The following is a 22,289-nucleotide window of genomic DNA, read 5'->3' on the forward strand; positions in this document are numbered from 1 at the left end:
ATGTGAAAATACCAGCTGCACCTTTGTCTTATTGACATTTGACATTGTCTGAAATTTTAGCAATTTCATAATTTTCATTATGGTTTGAACTTACATTTCACTAATGTGGCTAAATACTTTTTATATGTTTATTTGATACCATCATAACATTTTATAGAAACTATTACCATTTGCTAACCATCAGTGCACTCTTCTCAAATTATTTTATAATCCCTCTGATCTTTATATTTTTCTCCATCTGTGATTGTTTTTAAAAATGCAGCCCTTGAGAAATTCAGCAAGGCCATTTACAAGTATGTCAACCACTGGAGAGACTTCCCTTATCCAAGATTGGATGCCAACCGACTCTCTGACAAGATCTTCATGCTGTTCCGGTATATAATGGAGAAGTGGGCCCCCATTACCTCATCTGTGCAAGTGAGTGGAGGCCTCAGCATGCCTCAAGCTAGCTCTCCTTCCATGCTGCTTGAACTTCCTCCACTCTCTGACATGATCATTAATCTCAGTGGTTTTGGAAAGCTATGAGTTGTATTTTATCAAGTTTATCAGAACTTTTTGTTTGCTTCAAATCACTATTTATTCATTCTTGGACTAATATTTATTGAGTCCCCCATGACATGCCAGACACTGTTGCCCATGCTGGTGAGACAGCGGGGATTGAACAGACCAAAATCCCCACTCCTGTGGAACTGACATTCCAGTGTGTGGAAGGAGCAATAACTAACTGAAAGTGAGTAAAATAGAAAGTTAGCTATTTTGTGTTTTAGAATCCATATTTGGGCTGAGTCACTGATTAGGAAAAACAACGGCCCACAAAAATATCCCATATCTCTGAAAATGACAGTGAAATAAAATAACATCTAAAGAACATGCATGGCTGCTTCAAAAGATCATAATGCCTTGTGCAGAAGAGATTACAAAGCTCAAGCACACGGAATCCCATGCCTATCTTGCTTAATCGGTATAATTCTTAAGTGGAAGCTAAATTACATCCTATCTAGGTCTTTTAGTCCTACATTATAAAAGGTGTAACACTTAGCCCTCTCTAGTTCAGTTTCTTTTCTACATTTGAAGCTACCAAAGCATTTATTTATTTTTTTTAACATGCTGGGATAGTTAAATCATTAGCAAACATGGAACCTTTAAAATATCCTGTAAAAGTCTCTTCTTCAGGGCACCTGAAAAACACAATTCAATACAAATTCACCAAGTACTTCCCTAGCTTCCCACAGAAAGAGTTAGATAAGTGACAAGAAGTTGCACACAGTAATAAGGGAACAGAGAGAGAAGCACCTAAACTCCTGTGGTGAGTACTTGCAAAGGCTGTGATGTTGAAACTGAGCTTGCAGCTTCTAAAGACTTTCACCCCCAGCAAGAGGCATTCCCTAAAGAGACAATAAAAGTTGCTGAAGCAGAGGCTGGAGACAGGGTAACATGTGCACTTGAGTGAGGCTGGCGGGTGAAAGGGAAAGGGAGAAGAGAAAGGGGCTGTAAAGAGGCAGAAGCAAATGAAACCAGAAAAGGTTTTGGTCTTGGCCACATAATGAAGAGCCTTGAATGCTAAACAGGAGTTTGGACTTTTTTTTTTTTAAATAGGAAATAAGAAACCTTTGAAGGGTTCTAAGCAAGGAGAATGAGATCTTAGAAACTAAGGAATAATTTTCAAGAAGCAAAGGGAGATCTATGGAGAGTCTATTGTTAAGTGCTTTAGCAAGAATAATCTTGAAAAGCGTCCATTGCTTGGAAATGTCCAATTGCTTAAAAGAATCATCCAGCTGACACATAGTTGAGTGAAATAAATGGTTGTTATTCTGAGCCACTAAGTTTTGAGACAGTTTGCTAGACAACAAAACTTACCTGACAGAAAAAAATCCGTCACATAGTATTAGGTAGAAAAAGCAGAATGTAGAACTATATATCAAAGAATGGCATCAGGTTTTTAAAAATTAAAATGTACAGAGAAAATATAGAAAGAATAAGTCAAGCAAATTAAAAAAACATACTAAATTACACTAAACAGTGATTATCTATCAGCAATTTGAATACTGTTTACTACTTCATCATAACTTGTGTGATTTCTAAATTTTTACAATTAATCTACTTACATTACATTTTATATATATATATATTTTTTTTTAATGTCAGCAGAAGTAAATGGGAGGTGGGAAGTGGAGATAGCGAACATAGACGTTTCTTTCAGAAAACTTTGCTTTTTGTTTGTTTGTTTCAAGTTTTTATTTAAATTCTAGTTAGTTCACATATAGTGTAATATTGATTTCATGAGTAGAATTTAGTGATTCATCACTTCCTTTTTTTGAAAAAAGGAAAGAAACAACATTGAGCTCAAAGTGATAGAGAACTGAAGAATTTTTTTTAATATGAGGGAAGTTTTAAATTTATTATTTATTGACAGAAAGTGACTATTGGGGAAAGTTTAAAGAAATAGAAAGAGGAGCAAATATTGAAATGAGTATCAGTATAGATACAGATGTAAATCGAGCTATAAATACAAACATAAATATAACTGCCTCATGCAATGATTTTAACCTAAACATCTTTTAAAGAATTCTTTCTTGGTTGGAAGTAGTGAGGAAAGTCTTTGGGGGGTGTCTAAAGCTCCTGGTATTCTGAGAACTGTATAAAAATCATAGTGAAGTATTAGAAGTGCTGTTTGTTGGCTGCCCCTGCAGACGTTGGCCATCATTAAGGCGCATGGCCCCACAGTGAGCCTGCTGCTGCATCGAGAAGACCTCTGTGAATATGCCCTGGACCAGGTACCCTGGCTCCTGAACCAGTATAAAGACAAAGAAATTGATTTCCACATCACTCAGGTAAGAACCACACCCTAAAGGAACTGATTCAGAAAGTCTACCGGTGACCATCCCAGAAGATAGTCTCAAGAGGTCCTGAGGAACTGAAATACTGGTTTGGGCAGCTGAACTTAAATACTTTTTGAGAAACATGACGTAGAGAAGAGGTTGGCATAGCTGGGTGATGGGATCTCCAAAAAGGGATTAGGAATTTTCTTTTCAAGCTGCTGTAAGGCATTGACTAAGGCAGAGGGGCCAGAATCACTCAAGAAAACTGGTAACTGCAGGAAGATATGGGTTTGTTCTCCTCACAAAACATAATTATTTGTCTTCCACCTCCTGTGCTACTGCTTCATGGGCAGCCTCCAACTAACCTTTGAAAGCTTCCATTCTAGAGTCTAAAACAAATACTGACCGCGGTGGTCCTTTATGACACTGCCCTTCCAAAGGACTTGAGAAAAACCATCTTCATCAATTTACTCAACCAGGTAAGAAAACCCTACTGTCAGATCTGATTGTTTCATTTCTACTGGTTTTCTGTTTTTAATATCTCCCACCTCATTCTTCTTTCTCATTCAGGTGTGCAGACTTCCAGAGCCTCCAGTAAAGGAAAATGAACTTGAAGCTTCAAGCTGTTTCCTCATTCTAGGTAGGACCCAGTGTCCTGAGGGTTCTTAATAAAAATGTCTCCCAGTGATGATGACACAGTGATGAAGGGTCACATTAGTTATTTCACACACAGACATAACATTCTTTCAGCTTACTATTTTCTGTGCCTCTTCCTATCCTACCCATTCCTAAAAGAAGAGCAACAGATAGGATAACCAATCATCCTGGTTTGCCTGGAACTAAAGGACTTCAAGGGATAGAACTTTTAGTTCTAAAACCAGAAAATTTCCAGACATATTTTGGGAAATAACTCCCTTATCAGATATATGGCTAGCAAATATTTTCCCCATCCCATGTGTTGCTTTTTCATTTTGTTAATGGTTTTTGTGGGTTTTTTTACTGCCAAGCAGAAGATTTTTGGTTTGATATAGTCCCACTTGTTTATTTTTGCCTTGGGCGCTTCTACTTTTGGTGTCAAATCCAAAAAATCATTGCCAAGACCAATGTCAAGGAGCTTACCACTTGTTTTCTCCCAGGAGTTTTATGGTTTCAGGTCTTATATTCATGTCTTTATTTTGATTTGATTTTTGTATGTAGTATAAGGTAGGGATCCAGTTTCATTCTTGTGCATGTGGTTGTCCAGTTTTCCCAACACCATTTATTGAAGAGATTATCCTTTCCCCGTTATATATTTTTTTGGCTCCTTTGTCAAAAATAAATTGACCACATATGCACGGATTTATTTCTAGGCAAACCAAGGTAAGTTGGTAATTCTAGGGCTAGGAAACGCTTTTTTTCTTGGTATTTGAGATTATTTGAAACTGTGTCAAACCCAAAGTCATGCTTTTTTCTCATCTCTTAGTATCTATTCCTTCTCTCTCTCTCTCTCTGTCTCTCCCTCCTTCACTCTTTCCCCTTCCTTCTTGTTCTCTCACAACACAATCCCACCCATTGTCTGGTTAGAGTACCTGGTGCAAGTCATAGGGAAGGTACCAAGTTCTCAGAGTCAGTATAAAAATTATGTTCCATCATAGACCCTAAAAAGTAAGGACCAAAGCAATTCCATACCTCCCATACCTCCACCCTCCCCAAAATATGTCATTTCTACTATTTCACTGAATACCTTTCTATTATGTTCTAATTCTCCCTTAACTGATCCCTCTGCTCCTCTTCTTTCCTCTGTTCTATGCCCAACTAATTAACTACTTCACTCTACCGCTAATAATTTCAAACCCAAACTATTCTACTCCAGCCAGGCCTGTTCTCTTTCTTCCCTGTTTCCTACCTTACCCTTGTAGCTCTCCAGCTCCACAACTAGTGAAGCATCTCTCCATTCTCTGCTTCCACGTTCGCAATGTGTTCTCCCCGTGTCTTCTCTCCTTTTCTCCTTTTATACTGAATCGGGGCCCAACCTAATAACCTTATCTTAATTTGATTCCATCTGTTAAAAAAAAAACAACTAATTTCCAAATAAAGTCATATTCATAGGTATGAACAGATGTTGACCTAGGTATATAAAACTCTCTTTGCCAACCTGCTTAATTCTGTGATACTAAAGATACACCAATGTAATAAAATCTAGTTACCAACCAAAGAGTGACTTTGCCAATCTTCATGGAATTCCACTTTTCCCATTCACAAGTATTTTATCTAAGGTGAAAATGAGTTCTTATGACTTCAGTATTTCTTAAACCTGCAGCCCATTCCAACCCTGCAGACCTGGTGGAATTTTTTGATGAACAAATGAGAAGTAATAATGAAACCACTCGAATGGGAATCTTGACTTTGTTAAGATCGGCTATCAATGCTGAGGGTAAGCAAAGGAATAAAGCCAGAGTGGTTTATTTTGTGCCAAGAAGCAAACTGAAGCCTATGCATTCTCTAACTTTATTCTGTGTCTTTGGGGAGTTTATAGAAGATCATATGCAAGTAAAGCTCTGTCTTCTTGGTCATCTACAATCTACTACTTTTGTAAAGATTTTATTTATATGAGAGAGACAGTGCATGAAAGAGCATGAGCAGGGGGAAGAACACAGGGAGAGATTGAAATGGACTCTCCACTGAGCCCAACACCAAGCTTGATCCCAGGACCCTAAGATCATGACCTGAACTGAAGGCAGACACTTAACCGACTGAGCCACCCACGCACCCCTACAATCTACGTTTTTAAACAGGCATTTTCACTTACTTCTCCTCTTCAGATATTTATAGACATAAGTAGTTGAGAGGGAGAAGTAGAATATTTGAAAATCAAATTTAGAATTTAGAAGATCTAGTAAGCTGCCTAAGTGGCCCAATAAATAGGGGGTATGTGGGAGGAATGCACAATATTCAAGAGATTAGTACATTTAGAAAAGAGCAGAATTTAATGAAATATCATATTTTATTAATGCCAAGAAGCACATATTTTCATTATATTGGAATGCATTGCATAATTGATAGCATCTTTAATTATAATCAGCCACTATAAGGTTTTTTTGGTACAATATAAAATAATGGTGTCTCATAAAATTGATGTTATCTGGATTCAATAAAATATGAGAATTCATTTTTATTCTACATTATTTCAAAAAATTCCGTTAGCTCTGAGATTTACTGAAGAATCAGCAGACAAGATATATGAAGTAGTCTCACGAAATTTAAAGCTAATCCACTGGGCGTGATATATTGAGTCCACTTTGGAACCTAACATTTTAAGATGAAACCAAATATAACTGGGAGCAAAGAGAACAATAAATATCTTTCAAAAATTGGGAGATAAGAGGGGTGCCTGAGTGGCTCAGTGGGTTAAGCATCTGTCTTGGGCTCAGTCACAATCCCAGAGTCCTGGGATCTGGCCTCATATGGGGCTCCCTGCTTAGCAGGGAGTCTGCTTCTCCCTTGTCCTCTGCCCCTCCCCCTGACTCATGCTCTCTCTCTGTCTCATAAATAAATAAAATCTTTTAAAAAATGAAAAAGAAGAGGGTAAGAGGAAATTGAATAACGTGAAATGTTATGGACAAAAGACTTTGCAATTGTGTACCATAACTCTAATGGATTTTCATCAATCCTAGAACCAACTGTACTCCTACTGAACCCAGTCTCTTAATTTCTATCCCTGTCTTTCAGAGCCCAAGTTGCGGGATCACATCACTTCAATTGAAAGAACAGTCAAAGTCGTCATGAGTGACCTCAACATAAAAGTTAGAGAATTAATGGGGACTTTGATTTTGTTGATGGTAGTTTTAGGAATTAATGAAATTCTTTAAGAACTCAGTTATGAATTCCATTTTTAATAGAATTCCATCTTTCCCTGAAAGATAAATTATATCAAGTTAAAGTTTTAAAGTACATTCAGTTCGAGGGTTTCTCAGTAGAAAAAAAAAAAAAAAAAGATTTTTGCCCAGAGCATCACAGTACTATGCTCTTCAAATAGTTTAAAAATTAATTATAAAAATAATATATCTTTCTCCAAAAAATAATAACCGCTAAGTCTTTTGCTTTTTAGCTTAGATATCCTATTTTCAACTAGGGAACATCTAGAGCAAGTCTTGACATAGGGGATTGCACAATATTTCTGGATTATTTGATTAAAGTTTTCCATATTAGAAAAAATATATAACTTGTACTGGAACAAATTTTAAAAAATAGAAATTACTGTATTTTTTTGTTAAAACCATATTTTGTTTGGATCAAAGCCTTATACAGGAACCAATGAAAAGAAGAAAATTCCCTATGAGACTTTCATCTGCAGTGACTATAATAAAAGCCATACAATAAAAAACAATAATTATGCTAAGTGAAATAGGTCAGAGAAAAACAAATACCATACGATTTCACTCTATATGGAATCTGAGAAATAAAACAAATGAACATATATTAACTTTATATGTAAATGATGAATCACTGAATTTTACTCCTGAAACTAGTATTACACTATATGTTAACTAGAATTTAAATTAAAAATTGAAACAAAAAATAAATAAAACAGTAAATTATAAAAAATTAAAAAGCAATGGTGTGATTATATATAAAAACTTGGCCCAGTAAGTGGCCAAGCCAATTATAAAATTACTAAGAGAGTTTAGGGTAGAATAAAATAGGACAGAAACTTTAAGGAAGTCCCCAGGCAAAAATAGAGAATTTATATATATTTTTTGAGAATTTATATTTTTTAAAAAAGATTTTTATTTATTAACTCATGAGAGACACAGAGAGAAGGTAGAGACATAGGCAGAGCGAGAAGCCGGCTCCTCGCAGGGAACCCGATGTAGGACTCCATCCCAGAACTCCAGGACCACACCCTGAGCCATGTTCAACCGCTGAGCCATCCAGGTGTCCCTCAAAAATAGAGAATTCATAACTTTTTTCTCCCTCGCTTAGGTAAATTACTGGTGCCTTTATGCTAATTGCTACCTTGTGGCCCTGCCTCCCTATTCAAAAAAAATTTTTTTACAACTCTCCATTAAAAGACCCATTCAGTAAAGATGTAGATATGAGCTTTCTATCCTCGAGGGAAGCAATCCAATAAACAAATTTACTTATTTACAAGTTATAGTACAGGTTCATAATCTTTTGTTCTAATCCCTGAAGCCAGATATATTTCGGAACTCACAACCTTCCTGATTTTAGAAAAATATTACTGTGACAGTAGCCACAATCAAATGCATTAATATCTCTGCAAGAAAATATATGCAGATCTACAGTACATAGAATAAGTAAAGACTACAGTTTTAAGAGCTGAGTTGGGTTTTGCCACCAAATGAATTAGCACCAAACTCAAGAAACAAAATTCCAGTGTCCAGAGTTGTTTGGGCTTTGAAATTGTAGATAAAGGATTGCAGATCTATAGTTCACGATGCTATCTTTCACTGAGGATTTTTAAAGCAAGGCAGAGATTTAGCCCACAATACCAATATTTCCTAATCTACGGTAATAAAGGACATGTCTTGGGTGCTAGGGAGAAAGATTTTGGTTAAAGAGAGCCTTTCCAGTAACCCTTAAATCATAAGCTCTAGCTGGCTTCCTGCTCCATCTATATATAGTACCATCATTCAATTGATACTCCTTTTTGGAAAGGTTCCCACTAAATGATTCATGAAGGTTAAAGAGTAGGAGAAGCTAAATTAATGTTCCACCCGATGTAGTAAAATGCTGCAAGTACATTTTTTCTGATTCTAGGTAAGGAATTCCACTCTCCTCCTCATCCAAACCATGTGTGAGAAATGCTACATTGAAGCCCGGGAAGGATGGCCACTGATTGATTATATCTTCTCCCAGTTTGCCATGTCCAACAAGAACCTGGTATGATGAGGGTGCAGTTTTGAAAGCTACACTGTCACAAGGGCAGTTAACTCAATGAGGGCTCAATTCAATGACTAATTTAGAAGTTATATTTCAGTCTTACCGCTTTTATTGATAAATTTTTCGGTCTCTAGCATTCTCAATTCTCTTTCATTGGTATCATTATAACTTATGATAAATTCAGGATGGGTGACATCATGGTTTTCCCTGAGAAGGCAACCTGTCCTCAACGGCTTGGGACAAGGGTGTAGAAAGTGAATTACTTCAGAGAAAACAAGAGGCATCCATAGTTGCCGCACTGGGGTTGGCTTCCTGAAAAGCATGTGCGTCAGATCCAGATCTTAGCAAGTCCATGATAGCTGAAATTACAATCCACTCCGCTAGGGGGCAGTGTCTTTGAAAATCTTCGCCCCCACACACACTCTGACTCCCACTCCCACTCCCATCCCCACCCCCAAGAAAACAGCAAAGGCCTCAGGGAGACAGGGAGTATCTGTAGTTCAAGGACCCTCACAATTTTTGCTTTTCTGCTCTATCCAGCAGAGTTTTTTCTAACCCATTCCTCCAAGGAAGACTTTAAAACAGAAATTAAGGACTGAAGACCAAAATCGCTGGGTTCCATGAGCCTTTTTGGTTGAGTGACTGCATCCTGCACCCCAGAGTCTAAGAACACATCCAAGTAAGGTCAGAAGGGACCAACAAGAAGGATGATTAACAAGTCACTGTTTCATCTTTCTTGAAGGAAAAGCCAATGAAACCCAACTCCCTTAAGGATGAAAAGGGAGAGAAATCTGTCCGGGAAATAAGCCTCGAGGTCTTAAAAACCCTAGACCCTTTGGTCATTGGAATGCCCCAGGTAAGGGGTCTTTTGTCACACTGGCAGTTACTTTGATTATCTTCTGAAGCTCTGCCCACTTAGGAGTAAAAACATGAATTTGTCCTTCATGTGTCATCATCGGCTTTTTGATGTTCTGAATAGAGGAAGTGCATTGAGATGTTCAGTGCCCAGCCTAGAGTAATTCCTCAAAAACTTCTCTTCTTCCCCTGCACACCTAGACATATCATTGCGTGGTGAGCGGAGATTCTAATTCAATGAATGTTAAACTTTCCCCATTCATCTGGGAAGGTGTAGAAAGCACACATTCTCAAGCCACACCTGAGGCTTAAAAATAATCTAGACCTTTGTGGGAGGAGCCTTGGAATCTGTATTTTCCTTACGCAAAATGACCTGAGAAAGGATTAACTGGCCAGAAATGCATGACACAGACAAGAGACAATCAACAGACCAATTTAAGTGGATCAGAGGCTTCATCTACAAGGGCATTTTAAGGTGTGGTTCTTGGATTATCTAAAATATTTCTTTAAAATGCAGGTCTCCAGGTCACCTCCCACATCTACTAAATCAGCATTCTGGGCATAGGGTCTATGAATCTGCCCTGCAAACAAATACCAATATTTCTGAGGCACACTACAGTTTGAAATATTTCAATGTAGAAAGTAAATGATGAAAAGAAATGTAGGCCCAAACTCTAATGGGCCTGACATGCCACATTCCTAGCTTGTTATTAATGAGCCATTCAAAATGTTAAGCTAGCGCTAAATATTTAAAACAATAACTGTAAGAGATCAGTGGATTTACATAGAAGTAGACTGAAAGCAAAGCGGGTGAGCATGAGATCAGATGCAACTCACAGGAACTGGAGAGGAGGCATGAGAAAGTAGGAAGGAAATACGGAGGGGCATGGGAGACCTTATAATGAAAAATGGATCGGGTTTCGTGATTAAATCCGGATGGCAAGACAAAGGGAACAGTCCATGTTGACACCTAGGTTCCCATTAGGACAAGGGAGTTTTCCACAGGATATGAAACAGACTGACTAAAGAAACCAAGTGCTCCAGAACTCCAAACCACGAAGGTCAGCACTTAGAGCACAAACAGTAACAACAGCCCATTCACTCTCTGTTCCTAATCTTTCCCTCTCAGAGCAGTGCACTCATCTTGGGGTTTGGGGACATATAGGACTTATTTTGGGTTGTCACACTGACACGAGGCTTGGTGGTGAGTGGAGCCCAAGGATGCTAGACTTCCCAAACTGCCTAGAACACTTCTTCTCAAGGAAGAATTGTCCTGCCCTAAATTCCAGCAGAAAACACTCAGTAATACTCATTACAGCTAGCACCTGAAAATGAATGTGCAGTGCAGAGATTTTATTTCATGATTCCATTTTGATTTGGCCTGAAGAGCAATAATAATAATATTAATAATAATAATAATAATAATAATAATAATAACAGGTGGGGGAACATGCTCTGAATCAGAGGGAAACCCGCAGTGAGGACCAAGGAGAAATCATGGAAGAATGAACAATCCTTGCATCTTGCCTTGTTTTCCACAGGTGTTATGGCCAAGAATCCTGACTTTTGTAGTACCTGCAGAATATACAGGAACTCTGGACTACCTGTTTAATATCATCAGAAGTTTGATTATGGCAGAGGAGAGGAAGAAGAATGATGCCAAAGAGTCAACAGCACTTGTCATCTCTACAGGAGCTGGTGCGTACATTCAGAAACAAAGTAAAACATTTCTGAGGCTCATTTCCAGAAAGGCTATGGTGCTTTGATTATATATCCAACCCCAATCTAAATTTCTCTAGCCCCCACAGCAATAATGAAAATCGCTTTCTCTTCCCAGTGAAACTTCCTTCACCACAACAGCTATTGGCCAGACTTCTGGTGAGTGAGTTATGAATAACTAATGTGGGGATAAATTTAGGCCAATATAGATCATTCAATTCTAAATAAATGTTAATAAAAATTACACAGCAACTGCAAACCAAAAGAAACACGAAAATGGCATAATAAATGTTCTGCTACACTAATGACACTCATTAAGATTACTGGCAAGATTATCTTCTAGCTCTGAAATGCTTGTTAAACTTAATTTATTATTTTAAAATAAGCATAGAGTGAATTTGATCCCGAAGTACCATTCAAACAAATTCCACATCTATTATTTAGATTTCCTTCTTTCCCCCATATGTATCATTTGCTCAGATAACATTTCCACATGCCCTTATTTAACTAACAAATGTATCTAAGTGTTGGTACCTTCCATTTATTTTTGGTTGAAGGTTTCTATATATTTTTTCACCTTTATCTTCAGATGAAAATTGGGGAGGATTATCTAAGTATTAGCTTTTCTCTAAGGTAAGAATAGACTGATGATTTGTTAAAAGATTATCTACTGTAGGAATCAGGGGCATCCAGGACAGTGGTAAAAGGAAAAGGCAGATGGGCCTTTTAAATAACCTTCCACTGGATTAACTTTTTATCTTCCATTTTTCAGGTAATATCTATACTTGCCAGTTTAGGGAAATTACGTGGGGCTGGTGCAATAGGACTTTTGAAGATACTGCCTGAGATAATTCACCCAAAATTGGTAGACCTGTGGAAAACACGCTTTCCTGAGCTTCTGCAGTCTCTGGAAGGTACAAGGGAGTGGGATTGGGTCTTTATCCAAGGAGGCAAGAACACAAAGAAATGAGGCACCACTTCTCTGCCTAAGTCTCATGTTAGACAATTAAAATGATGAACTTGACATGCAAGGTAGACAGCTATACTTTTTCCTTGATTCCTTATGTTCTAATTCTCTACCACATACTTGTACTACAGTAGGATCTGGTGGGTAATATTCTTAGCAGAAACTTTTATTTTTGCTCTGGTCTTTTTCTTATATTTAGAGAAACTCTGTTTTGGTATTGTTCTAAAAAGTCATTACTATTTATGTTATTTATGTTAAAATATGGTCATTTAAGTACTTACTGTTGAAATTAGCAAAAAGTCTAGATTTGTATCATGGATTAAAGACTTTTTGCTTATGCTATACGTTGGCAAATTGAACTCCAATTAAAAAAAAAAAAAGACTTTTTGCTTATGTGGCTAGGACTTAAAGTTGGCAACGTAGTAAATTTCATCTGAAACAATCATCCTGTGTAAAGCTTGAAGTGGAGCTCCAGTATCCACTGGGGAACTAGCAAGGGAGAAACAGAATCCTGACTTTATTTTCTATTTTTAATTTCTATTTCTAGGAAAGAACACCAGCATCATTCTATGGGAAACCATGCTGCTTCAGGTAAGGGTAGCTTCTAGACTGACTGTTGATGATGGGGTGATAAAATCAGGTAGAGTCACCCATCTTAACGAAAAAAGATCCAGATTCCAAAGGGCAGTAAACATTTCCTTTCCTTGGGAAAAGGACTGGAATGTTAGAAGTTGATAACTTAAGCATTACAGTCTCTACATCACCATAGTTTGAACAATAACCTTTAGTCTTCAATTTGGTTAAGAGTTTAAGATAGTATTGAAGAGTTCACTTACTAATATTTTTCTCTGTGTCTTTCTCAAATCTTTTCTAATTTCCAGTTCTTTCCTCTCCTTGTAATTGCATTCTTTTACCATTTAAGTAAATTGACCTTTTTTTCTGCTTCTATGCTTCTAAATACAACTCTATTTGCTCCTCTTTCTGCTTCTCACTGTATTTTTTCCTGATTTCTAAAAACCAAAGGGCCACATTATGCCATTTTTCCAGAAAAAAAAATCTCTCATCCATAAATTTTTGGGACTTCTGCAAATGAGCAATGCCACAGACAGTGCCAAATCCCCAAAATGGTAAATTGCAGATAGGAGTTGAACCATGGTTGTGCACAGAGGATCCTAATTTCAGGAGCCTATAAAATTTCAGGAGGTCAAGGAACCCATGGAAAGGGAGCTTTTAACCTTGCAGGGTCTCAGTTCATAAGCTGCTTTCATAGAAATTAACTAAGGCTTTTTAAAAATGTCAAGTTTTAGTGACCTTTCGGCATCACCTCCATGTCCCATCACTCCTCCTTGGAGCATCAAAATCTGTAGGATGGGTTCTTAAGAACTGGCATGCTTTACAGACTCCCACAAGTGATTCTTACCCAGTGTGAGATTTTAAAGCAACTACTTTACTTTCCTGGTCTTTAATTCTAGGATCCACCTCTCCTCCTATATCCATGCTTCTTTTATCTTCCACCTTCTTTCCCTCAAAATTCCTACCTTATTTTCCCCTGCTACCATTCTAAAGTAACTGTTCTTACCATTATGGAAGATTCCCTCTCAAGAGGGAAGCCCTAAGAACATTCTTCTCCTTTCCCTCTTCCAATCTTGAGTGTACTTCCATTTAGCCTTCTTCTCCCAAAACTATTTACTTGTGCCTTCTTCTCTCAGACTTCCAAGGTGGTTTAATTTCTTCTCTTCAAAGGGCCCACTCACTGAATGAGTTCCAAGAAAATATGTAGACATCTTTATTGGTTTTGACATTAAATGTCCTTTCCTAAGTTTAAAGTGGGGAAGATACAAGAGAAATAACTGACTTTAGAAAGTACAACGGATTTTGTCCTCCAAAAAAGACAAAAACACCTTTTTATGTATTGTTCAATGAAGAAGGAGATAGGTTCAGATGGCTGACTGAAGCTCTGGCTCAGAACAATTGGTGAAACCAGGAATGCTTAGCCACTAGAGCTGAAGTTAGCAAAATGTACTTGTACATTTAATTGGTTCTTCAAGACATTTTAATTCTTTATTCCAAAAAATGTCCCTTTCTTTTTCTTCTGGTATGTAATAAAACAAACACTGACAAATGAAGTTTTTCCAAATCTGTTTAAAACTTGAAAAATGTTAACTTCAATTTAAGTTTCAAAATGAATTAGTTTCTATTTTAAGACTTCGGGCAATTTTAATTTAAGGGGAAAAAGGAAAGCACTTACATGGAGTTACTTCCACCTTCTATGTAACTTGTTCTTAATGGGAATTCAGAACATACAGGATATGGCTATTAAAATAAACAAAGAAAAGGGCACCTGGCTGACTCAGTTGGAGGAGAGTGTGACTCTTGATCTCAGGGTTGTGTGTTTGAGCCCTACATTGGGTGTAGAGATTATAAATAAATAAACAAACTTTAATAAAATAAGAGGAAAAGTGCCAAAATAACCAGTTTTCTTAAATGGGAAAATGAACAGTCCTAGTTAATATATATTTATACTTTAAAAAAAATAAAGTAACAAAAAAATACCAAGAAAGTACACTAAACAGTCATATTTATATCTAACTTCCACTTCCTTGAACAGTTGCTCAAAGAATCCTTATGGAAGATAGGTGATGTAGCCTGGACCATTCAACTGAGTCAAGATTTCAATGAGCAAATGGACAGTTACAGCAACATCTCCCTTGAAAAGGTTGGTTTTTCAACGAAGGGACCTTACTTCCTAGCTCATGACCTAAATTGGCTGCTCAACTTCCAATTTGTCTGTACTACCACCAAAAAAGAGGGAGAAATTACTAGAAAAACGCTACCTTCTCTACACCTTGCATTTGACCAAAAATTACTCATAGGACTATCCTAGCTGCAAGGAAAACTGAGTAATATAGCACCTTTGAGATAGATACATACCTGGTTGAAATCCAGGTGTTCTGTTTTAAAGAAGGAAGGAAAAGGGACGCCTGGGTGGCTCAGTGATTGGGCAGCTGCCTTCAGCTCAGGTCGTGATCCTGGACCCAGGATCGAGTCCCACATGGGGCTCCTGAGAAGAGCCTGCTTCTCCCTCTGCCTATGTCTCTGCCTCTCTCTCTCTCTCTCTCTCTCATGAATAAATAAATCTTTAAAAAAAGAAGAAGAAGAAGAAGAAGGAATAAAAATAGATAATGAAGGCAAATAGTAGTCCCTGTCACAGCACTGTTTTAATGTCAGTTTATGCCTTAGTTTCCACTGGGCCAGTTTTGTGAGGTTGGCTACAAGAAACAATCTACCACAATTTAACAACTTATTATACTGAAACTGAAAGAATACTCAGAGTCCAGCTTTCTCCTTCCTCTGTTCCTGAATGGCTTCCACCTAACCCTCTGCATTGGAGCCACTCATTCTAAATGGAGTTTGAATCCAGCTTCTACTCCTTACTATATATGTAACTTTAGATAAATTACTTAACTTCTCTAGAACTTCAGTATATTCATCTAAAATGGAAATTATACCCAGGTCTGAGTATTGTAGTGATATAAGGGTTCAAAGAGATAATATATGTAAAGTCCCTAGTGAAGTACGTGCCTGGCCCAAGACTTCTGCTCAATAAAAATAGATGAAGATTATTGTTATGGTTATAACCTTTCTAATTTTTTTTCTGGAAAAATGTTTCTTAACTCATCAGTTCTAGTATTAAGTGTCAATTCCAACAAACTATTATCAACTTTCAACTCTCCTATGCAATATTCAAAATTCCCATCACTGATTGATTCTCTCATATGGTAGCATACTGACTCTCCAAATTATGGTCTATGAGGCCTGCAGACGTGCTCATCAGGAGTATTTGATGAGCAATGCCTCATCTTCCCATATGTAAACTAGACTCGTGCATCCCATGTAATACCATCCATCCAACAGCTTCCAGATTCATGAGATGAATCCAGGATAATGGTGATATGGATAGGCAGAGCAGTTCAAGCAGTGAGCTGCTTAAATGGCCCTCAGCCATTATACTCAACAGGAAAGAGTGTACCAGTTTGCTTTAGCTGCATAGCAAACTACCCCCTAGTGGCTTAAAATAATAGCCACCTACTTAGTTTACACGTTTGCAGGTTGACCGTTTGGGCTGAGCTCAGCTGGGCAGTCATTCCATCTCAACTAGTCTCACTGGCATATATTGGGGATTGGCTGGTGTGCCAGGATCTCAACTAAGACAACTTGTCTCTGTTCCTCGTGGTCTCTCCTCCTCCAGCAGGACAGCCCAGTCTTGCTCTCATAGTGTGACAATGAAGTATACAAAGTCTCCTGGGGTCTGGGCTCCAAACAGACACACTATTACTTCTGCCACATTCTGTGGGCCAAAACAAGTCACAAGGTCAGCCCAGATTTGAGGAGTGGCGAAACAGACTATACTGATAGGAGGATCTGGAAACCCACATAATAAGGAGGCATGGATAAGGATGGGATGGAAAGATTCTGGCTATTTTTGCAATTGATCACATTTTTTCCCAGTTCTGGGTATCTGATTTCTGGGATTCCTTGCCAAGTCTCAAAGGAGAAATGCACAATACACTGAATCTGACCAAATCAGCAGAGAAACAACAGCTCAACAGTATTGGGAGGCAATGAGGCTAACTAACCCTTTACACAGAAGTCCCCTTCATGGCATCAGGGTTTTTTTTCTGCAGCACCAGACTTTCCCCTGTCCTTCCACTAAGGTGGAGTTAAATGGACTCTAGCAGCTTTAGCCCTAATTAGTATTTACTCCTGTGTGATGCAGTTTTTATCATTATAATTACATTATCATGGGGGTGTTTTGCCTGGAAATCCAAGAATGCAATGGTGCTGCTTCATCAGATTTTTACTCTGCAGTTGTTTGACCTGCTCTATCACCTCATGGACCCCTCTCACCCCAGTTGGTCTAATCTGTACAATTTCTCCTAAATGTCTCTCAGTCGCTACCAGTTTTTCCTTTTCTCCTATGCCATAGATTCTGATCCATAATGACCCCTCAATCATTACAGTCCTTCAAGCCCCACAGAGTCCTTGGAATAAACTTCTAACTGGCCAGTTTTCTGTCTCATGTGTGGCAAGATGGATGTTTTAAATAAGGAGATGGCAATCTGATATTATATAGCTACAAATGATTTGAGTTTTAGAAAACAAATTAGGACTTCATGACCTCTATTTTCTAGCCATATGGCAAATATCTCCTCTTGTGAATATTTTCCTTGTATCTTTCTTCCACAAGAATCTAGATCTATCTATAACACACACACACACACGTGTATACACACATACACATACACATATTAACATCCAGGCATGTGTTGTGGTATTCAAACAGAAGCCACTCCTGGGCTACCCCATTCCTTCAGCCATACTTCTAAATCTTATATGGCTTATAATGAGAGAAAACAGGAAGTCATTATCTATCCCACTTGATTTTTCCCCATCTGGACATTACAGAGGTGTCCATTCTATTACAGAGAAATTCAAAATTCTCACCACCTCTAAGGGGTCTGGGAGCCACAGACTGATTCCCCATGTGCTCTCTTGCCAGTGTTCTTTCACTGGGGGTTTTCCCTCCCCAATTCACTCAGAGTTCCTTACTAAAGACGCAACATATGTGTAAAAGTTCCTGTATGACTCTTCTCCTTCACCCTGGACACCATTTTACAGCACTTCTGCACAACTCAGAAGTTGTACTCCTGAGAAAGAGATAATAATAGAGCTTACAAAGTATTATTTTCAGAACTATTATAGGTTAAATCTCTTAAACTATAAAATAAGTTAATAGACTTTAGAGGTCAAGAATTTCTAATGACGTCTTTGAATAATAATATGTCCATTGAAGATGGGTATTCTAAAAGCAGTTTTTGAGCATTTATTAGCTACCAGGGACTATACACTGAAAGTAATCAATAAGACCCTCTGTTGCCGAGAACTGAAATTCTGAGCACAAAGACAAGAAAACTGAACTTTACAATAGGGGGTAAAAAGTATTATAATGACCCTGCACCTTGTGCAGAGTAGAGGAATACAGAAGAGCCCAGTTAAGGACAGACCCTGCGGTTGGGTGGGTGGGTGGGGGGGAGCAAACAGGAAGAATCACCCAAATTTTCTTCCTTTGGATAACTGTTTTAATGCTTTCCACTTTTCATTGGAGTTTTTCTCTCCAACCTTTAACATTCTGTCACTTATCTTTTGTTTTCCAGAAATTCCTTTGGAAAGCCTTGGGAACCACCTTAGCATCTTGTCAAGATAAAAACTTTGTAAGCTCACAGATTAAGGAATTTCTGATTGCTCCCAACCAACTGGGAGATCAGCGACAGGTAGGATCCCTTTCTCTCAATTTCCTCTTATGATAAGTAATTCCATCCAGAAAACCACTGGCAGGTCTTAGGACAATCTTAGAATCTGATACATTAAAAATAATACAACAGAATTTCTCAGAAAAATGGTGTTTCCCTGATTAAATATCAATGCTTCATTATTTTTTAAAAGTTTAATTCCAGTATACTTATCATACAGTGTTATATTACTTTTAGGTGTATAATGTAGTGCTCACCACGATGTGTATTCTTGAACCCTTTCACCTGTGGAACCACAAAAGACCCCAAATAGCCAAGCAATCTTAAAAAAGAAAAGCAAAGTTGGAGGCATCACAATTCCAGACTTCAAGTTATATTATAAAGCTAAGGTGATCAAGACAATATGGTACTGCCACAAAAATAGACAGAGCAATAGAACAGAATAGAAAACCCAGAAATGAACACACAATTATATGGTCTATTTATCTCTGACAAAGCAGAAAAAAATGTCAAATGGAAAAAAGACAGTTTCTTCAACAAATGGTATTGGGAAAATTGGACAGCAAAATGCAAAAGAATAAAACTGAACCACTTTCTTACACCATACACAAAAAAAATAAATTCAAGATGGAGTAAAGACCTAAATGTGAGACAGGAAACCATTAAAATCTTAGAAGAGGACTCTGGCAGTAACCTCTTTGACATCAGTCATAGCAACTTCTTACTAGATATATGTCTCCAAGGCAAGGGATAGAAACACAAAAATAAAGTATTGGGGTTTCACCAAAATAAAAAGCTTCTGCACAGTGAAGAAAACAATCAACAAAACTAAAGGGCAATCTACAGAATAGGAGAAGGTATTTGCGAATAACATATCTGATAAAGGGTTAGTACCCAAAATATATAAAGAACTTACAGAACTCAACACCCAAAACACAAATAATCCATTTAAAAAGTGGGAAGAAGACATGAATAGACATTTTCAAAGAAGACACACACATGACCAACCTCCCGTCTGGCAGCCTTCAGTTTGTTCTCTATAGTTGAGCCTGTTTCTTGGTTTCTCTCTCTCTCTCTCTCTCTCTCTTCCCCTTGGTTCATTTGTTCATTTGTTTTGTTTTGTTTCTTTAGTTCTACATATGAGTGAAATGTATGGTATTTGTCTTTCTCTGACTGATTTATTTAGCTTAGCATTATACTCTCTAGCTCCATTCATGTTGTTACAAATGGCAAGATTTCATTCTTTTTAATGGCTGAATATTTCATTATATATATATGTGTATATATATATATATATATATATATATTATATACATACCACTTCTTCTTTAATCATTCATCTACTAATGGACAATTGTGCTGCTTCCAAATTTGTCTATTGTAGATAATGCTGCTATAAATATAAAGATACATAAATCCTTTCAAATTAGTGTGTCTGTATTCCTCGGATAAATACCTAATAGAAAAATTTCTGGATCATAGGATAGTTCTATTTTCCTTTTTTAAAATTGATTTATACATTTATTCATCACAGCATTATTTATCATAGTGGAAATGTCCAACAGTGGGGGAATGGTTATAATAAGATGGTGTATCATACCATGAAATACTACACTATCATGAGAAGTTATCTTTTTTTTTTAAGATTTTATTTATTTATTTGAGAGAGAGACAGAGATACAATGAAAGCACTAGCAGGGGGAGGAGTAGAGGGAGAGGAAGAAGCGGACTCCCCGCTGAGCAGGGAGCCCAACATGGGGCTGAATTTTAGGACTTTGGGATCATGTTCTGAGCTGAAGGCAGATGCTTAACGATGCCACCCAGGTGCCCCAGAAATCATGGTTTTGAAAACAATTTAGCAACATGAAAATGTGCATTTAATATTAAGTGAAAAACATGAAGATACAATGCTGAGTATAGAGAGGGATCTTAATTTTTATAATTATAAAAACTGGAAGGAAATATACCAAAATATTAAATAGCTATTATGTTTGGATGGAGGACTCTGGATGATTTCTGTTTTTCATTAATTTTCTTTAGTTTATGTTTTCCAAATCTTATACCTGAATCTTGTGAGTGGGGGAGGAGTTCGGAAGAGTTAAAATGTTTTGCCTTGCCAGACATTTTTTAGCAAGCCATAAGTTCTGTTTGATGTTAATATGAATAGTTTTCAGAACCAATTTCTGTATCCAACTCTAATTTGATAATGATTCTTTACTAAAAGAGCAATGGAGTGTAGCTGCTTTGAATCTGTATTCAGAAAAGGACTGTTTATTATCTTTGATATCATTGATGGATGGATTTTTAGCAAAAGTTCTGACTTCTTAACTTTTTAGTTAGTACATTTATATCTTTTTCCTTTCAAGTTTTTATTTAAATTCTAGTTAGTTAACATATATGGTAAAACTGGTTTCAGGTATAGAATTTAGTGATTCATCACGTACATATGACATTCAATACTCTTTACAAGTGCCCTCCCTAACACTCATCACCCATTTAGTCCGTTCCCCCACCCACGTCCCTCCATCAACCCTCAATTTGTTCTCTATCATTAAGAGTCTTTATGGTTTGTTTCCCTCTCTCCTTTTTTCCTTTCCCCTATGTTCATCTGTTTTGTTTCTTGAATTCCACATGTTAAGTGAAATCATATATCGTCTTTCTTTGACTGACTTAGCAAATACTCTCTAGCTCCACCCACATCATTACACATGGAAAGATTTCATTCTTTCTGATGGCTGAGTAGTATTGTATCTATATACCACATTTTCTTTATCCATTCACTGGTCAACGGACATTTGGGCTCTTTCCAAATTTGACTACTGTTAATAATGCTACTATAAACATCGGGGGACATGTGCCCATTTAAATCTGTATTCTTATATCCTTTGGGTATTGTGCTACCTAGTAGCACAATTGCTGAGTCATAGGGTAGTTCTATTTTTATCATTTTTGAGTTCTGTTTTTAACTTTTTTAATTCTATTTTTAACTTTTCGAAACTTCATATTGTTTTTTAGAGGCTGTATCAGTTTGCATTCCCACCAATAGTGTAAGAGGGCTCCCGTTTCTTCACATCCTTGCTAACACTTGTTGTTTCTTGTGGTTTTGATTTTAGCCATCTGGTGTGAAGTGATATCTCATTATAGTTTTGATTTGCATTTCCCTGATGATTGATGAGCGATGTTGAGCATCTTTTCATGTGTCTGTTGGCCATCTGTAATGTCCTCTTTGGAGAAATCTCTGTTCATGTGTTTTACCCATTTTTAATTGGATATTTGTTTTTTGGGTGCTGACTTTTATAAGCTTTTTATATATTTTGGATACTAACTCTTTATCAGACATGTCATTTGCTAATATCTTTTCCCATTCTGTAGGTTATTTTTTAGTTTTGTTGCTTGTTTCCTGTGCTGTGCAGAAGTTTTTATTTTCATGTAGTCCCAATAGTTTATTTTTGCATTTGTTTCCCTTGCCTCAGGAGACATGTGTAGAAAAATGTTGCTATGGCCAATGTCAGAGAAATTATTGCTTGTGCTCTTTTCTAGGATATTTATGGTTTCAAGTCCCACATTTAAGTCCTTAATCCATTTTGGGTTATTTTTGTGTATGGCATGAGAAAGTGATCTAGTTTCATTCTTTTATATGTATCTGTCCAGTTTTCCCAGCACCATTCTTGCCTCCTTTATCAAAAGATTAATTGACCATATAATTGTGGGTTTATTTCTGGGCTCTCTATTCTG

At 37.2% G+C, this 22,289-nt stretch overlaps 1 protein-coding gene across 8 annotated transcripts in view; it reads left to right on the forward strand.

Annotated features, from left to right (window-relative positions):
- MROH2B (maestro heat like repeat family member 2B) overlaps positions 1-22,289 on the forward strand; it is a 62,936-nt gene that overhangs the window by 9,678 nt on the left and 30,969 nt on the right. For 7 of the 8 annotated variants that reach the window (XR_005358531.1, XM_038535226.1, XM_038535225.1 and 4 more), the window contains 14 exons: positions 263-417; positions 2,691-2,831; positions 3,206-3,298; positions 3,390-3,459; positions 5,119-5,232; positions 6,528-6,601; positions 8,580-8,702; positions 9,445-9,558; positions 11,099-11,255; positions 11,395-11,435; positions 12,049-12,190; positions 12,791-12,834; positions 14,852-14,959; positions 18,459-18,575. Coding sequence is in view for 7 of the 8 variants with exons in the window: in XM_038535226.1 (XP_038391154.1) it covers positions 263-417; positions 2,691-2,831; positions 3,206-3,298; positions 3,390-3,459; positions 5,119-5,232; positions 6,528-6,601; positions 8,580-8,702; positions 9,445-9,558; positions 11,099-11,255; positions 11,395-11,435; positions 12,049-12,190; positions 12,791-12,834; positions 14,852-14,959; positions 18,459-18,575 (1,493 nt within the window). In the remaining variant the exon portion in view is untranslated. The remainder of the gene's footprint in view (positions 1-262; positions 418-2,690; positions 2,832-3,205; positions 3,299-3,389; positions 3,460-5,118; positions 5,233-6,527; positions 6,602-8,579; positions 8,703-9,444; positions 9,559-11,098; positions 11,256-11,394; positions 11,436-12,048; positions 12,191-12,790; positions 12,835-14,851; positions 14,960-18,458; positions 18,576-22,289) is intronic. The other variant, XM_038535229.1, reaches the window with a different exon arrangement.

Source organism: Canis lupus, chromosome 4 (assembly GCF_011100685.1).
Source record: "Canis lupus familiaris isolate Mischka breed German Shepherd chromosome 4, alternate assembly UU_Cfam_GSD_1.0, whole genome shotgun sequence".
Lineage (NCBI taxonomy): Eukaryota > Metazoa > Chordata > Mammalia > Carnivora > Canidae > Canis > Canis lupus.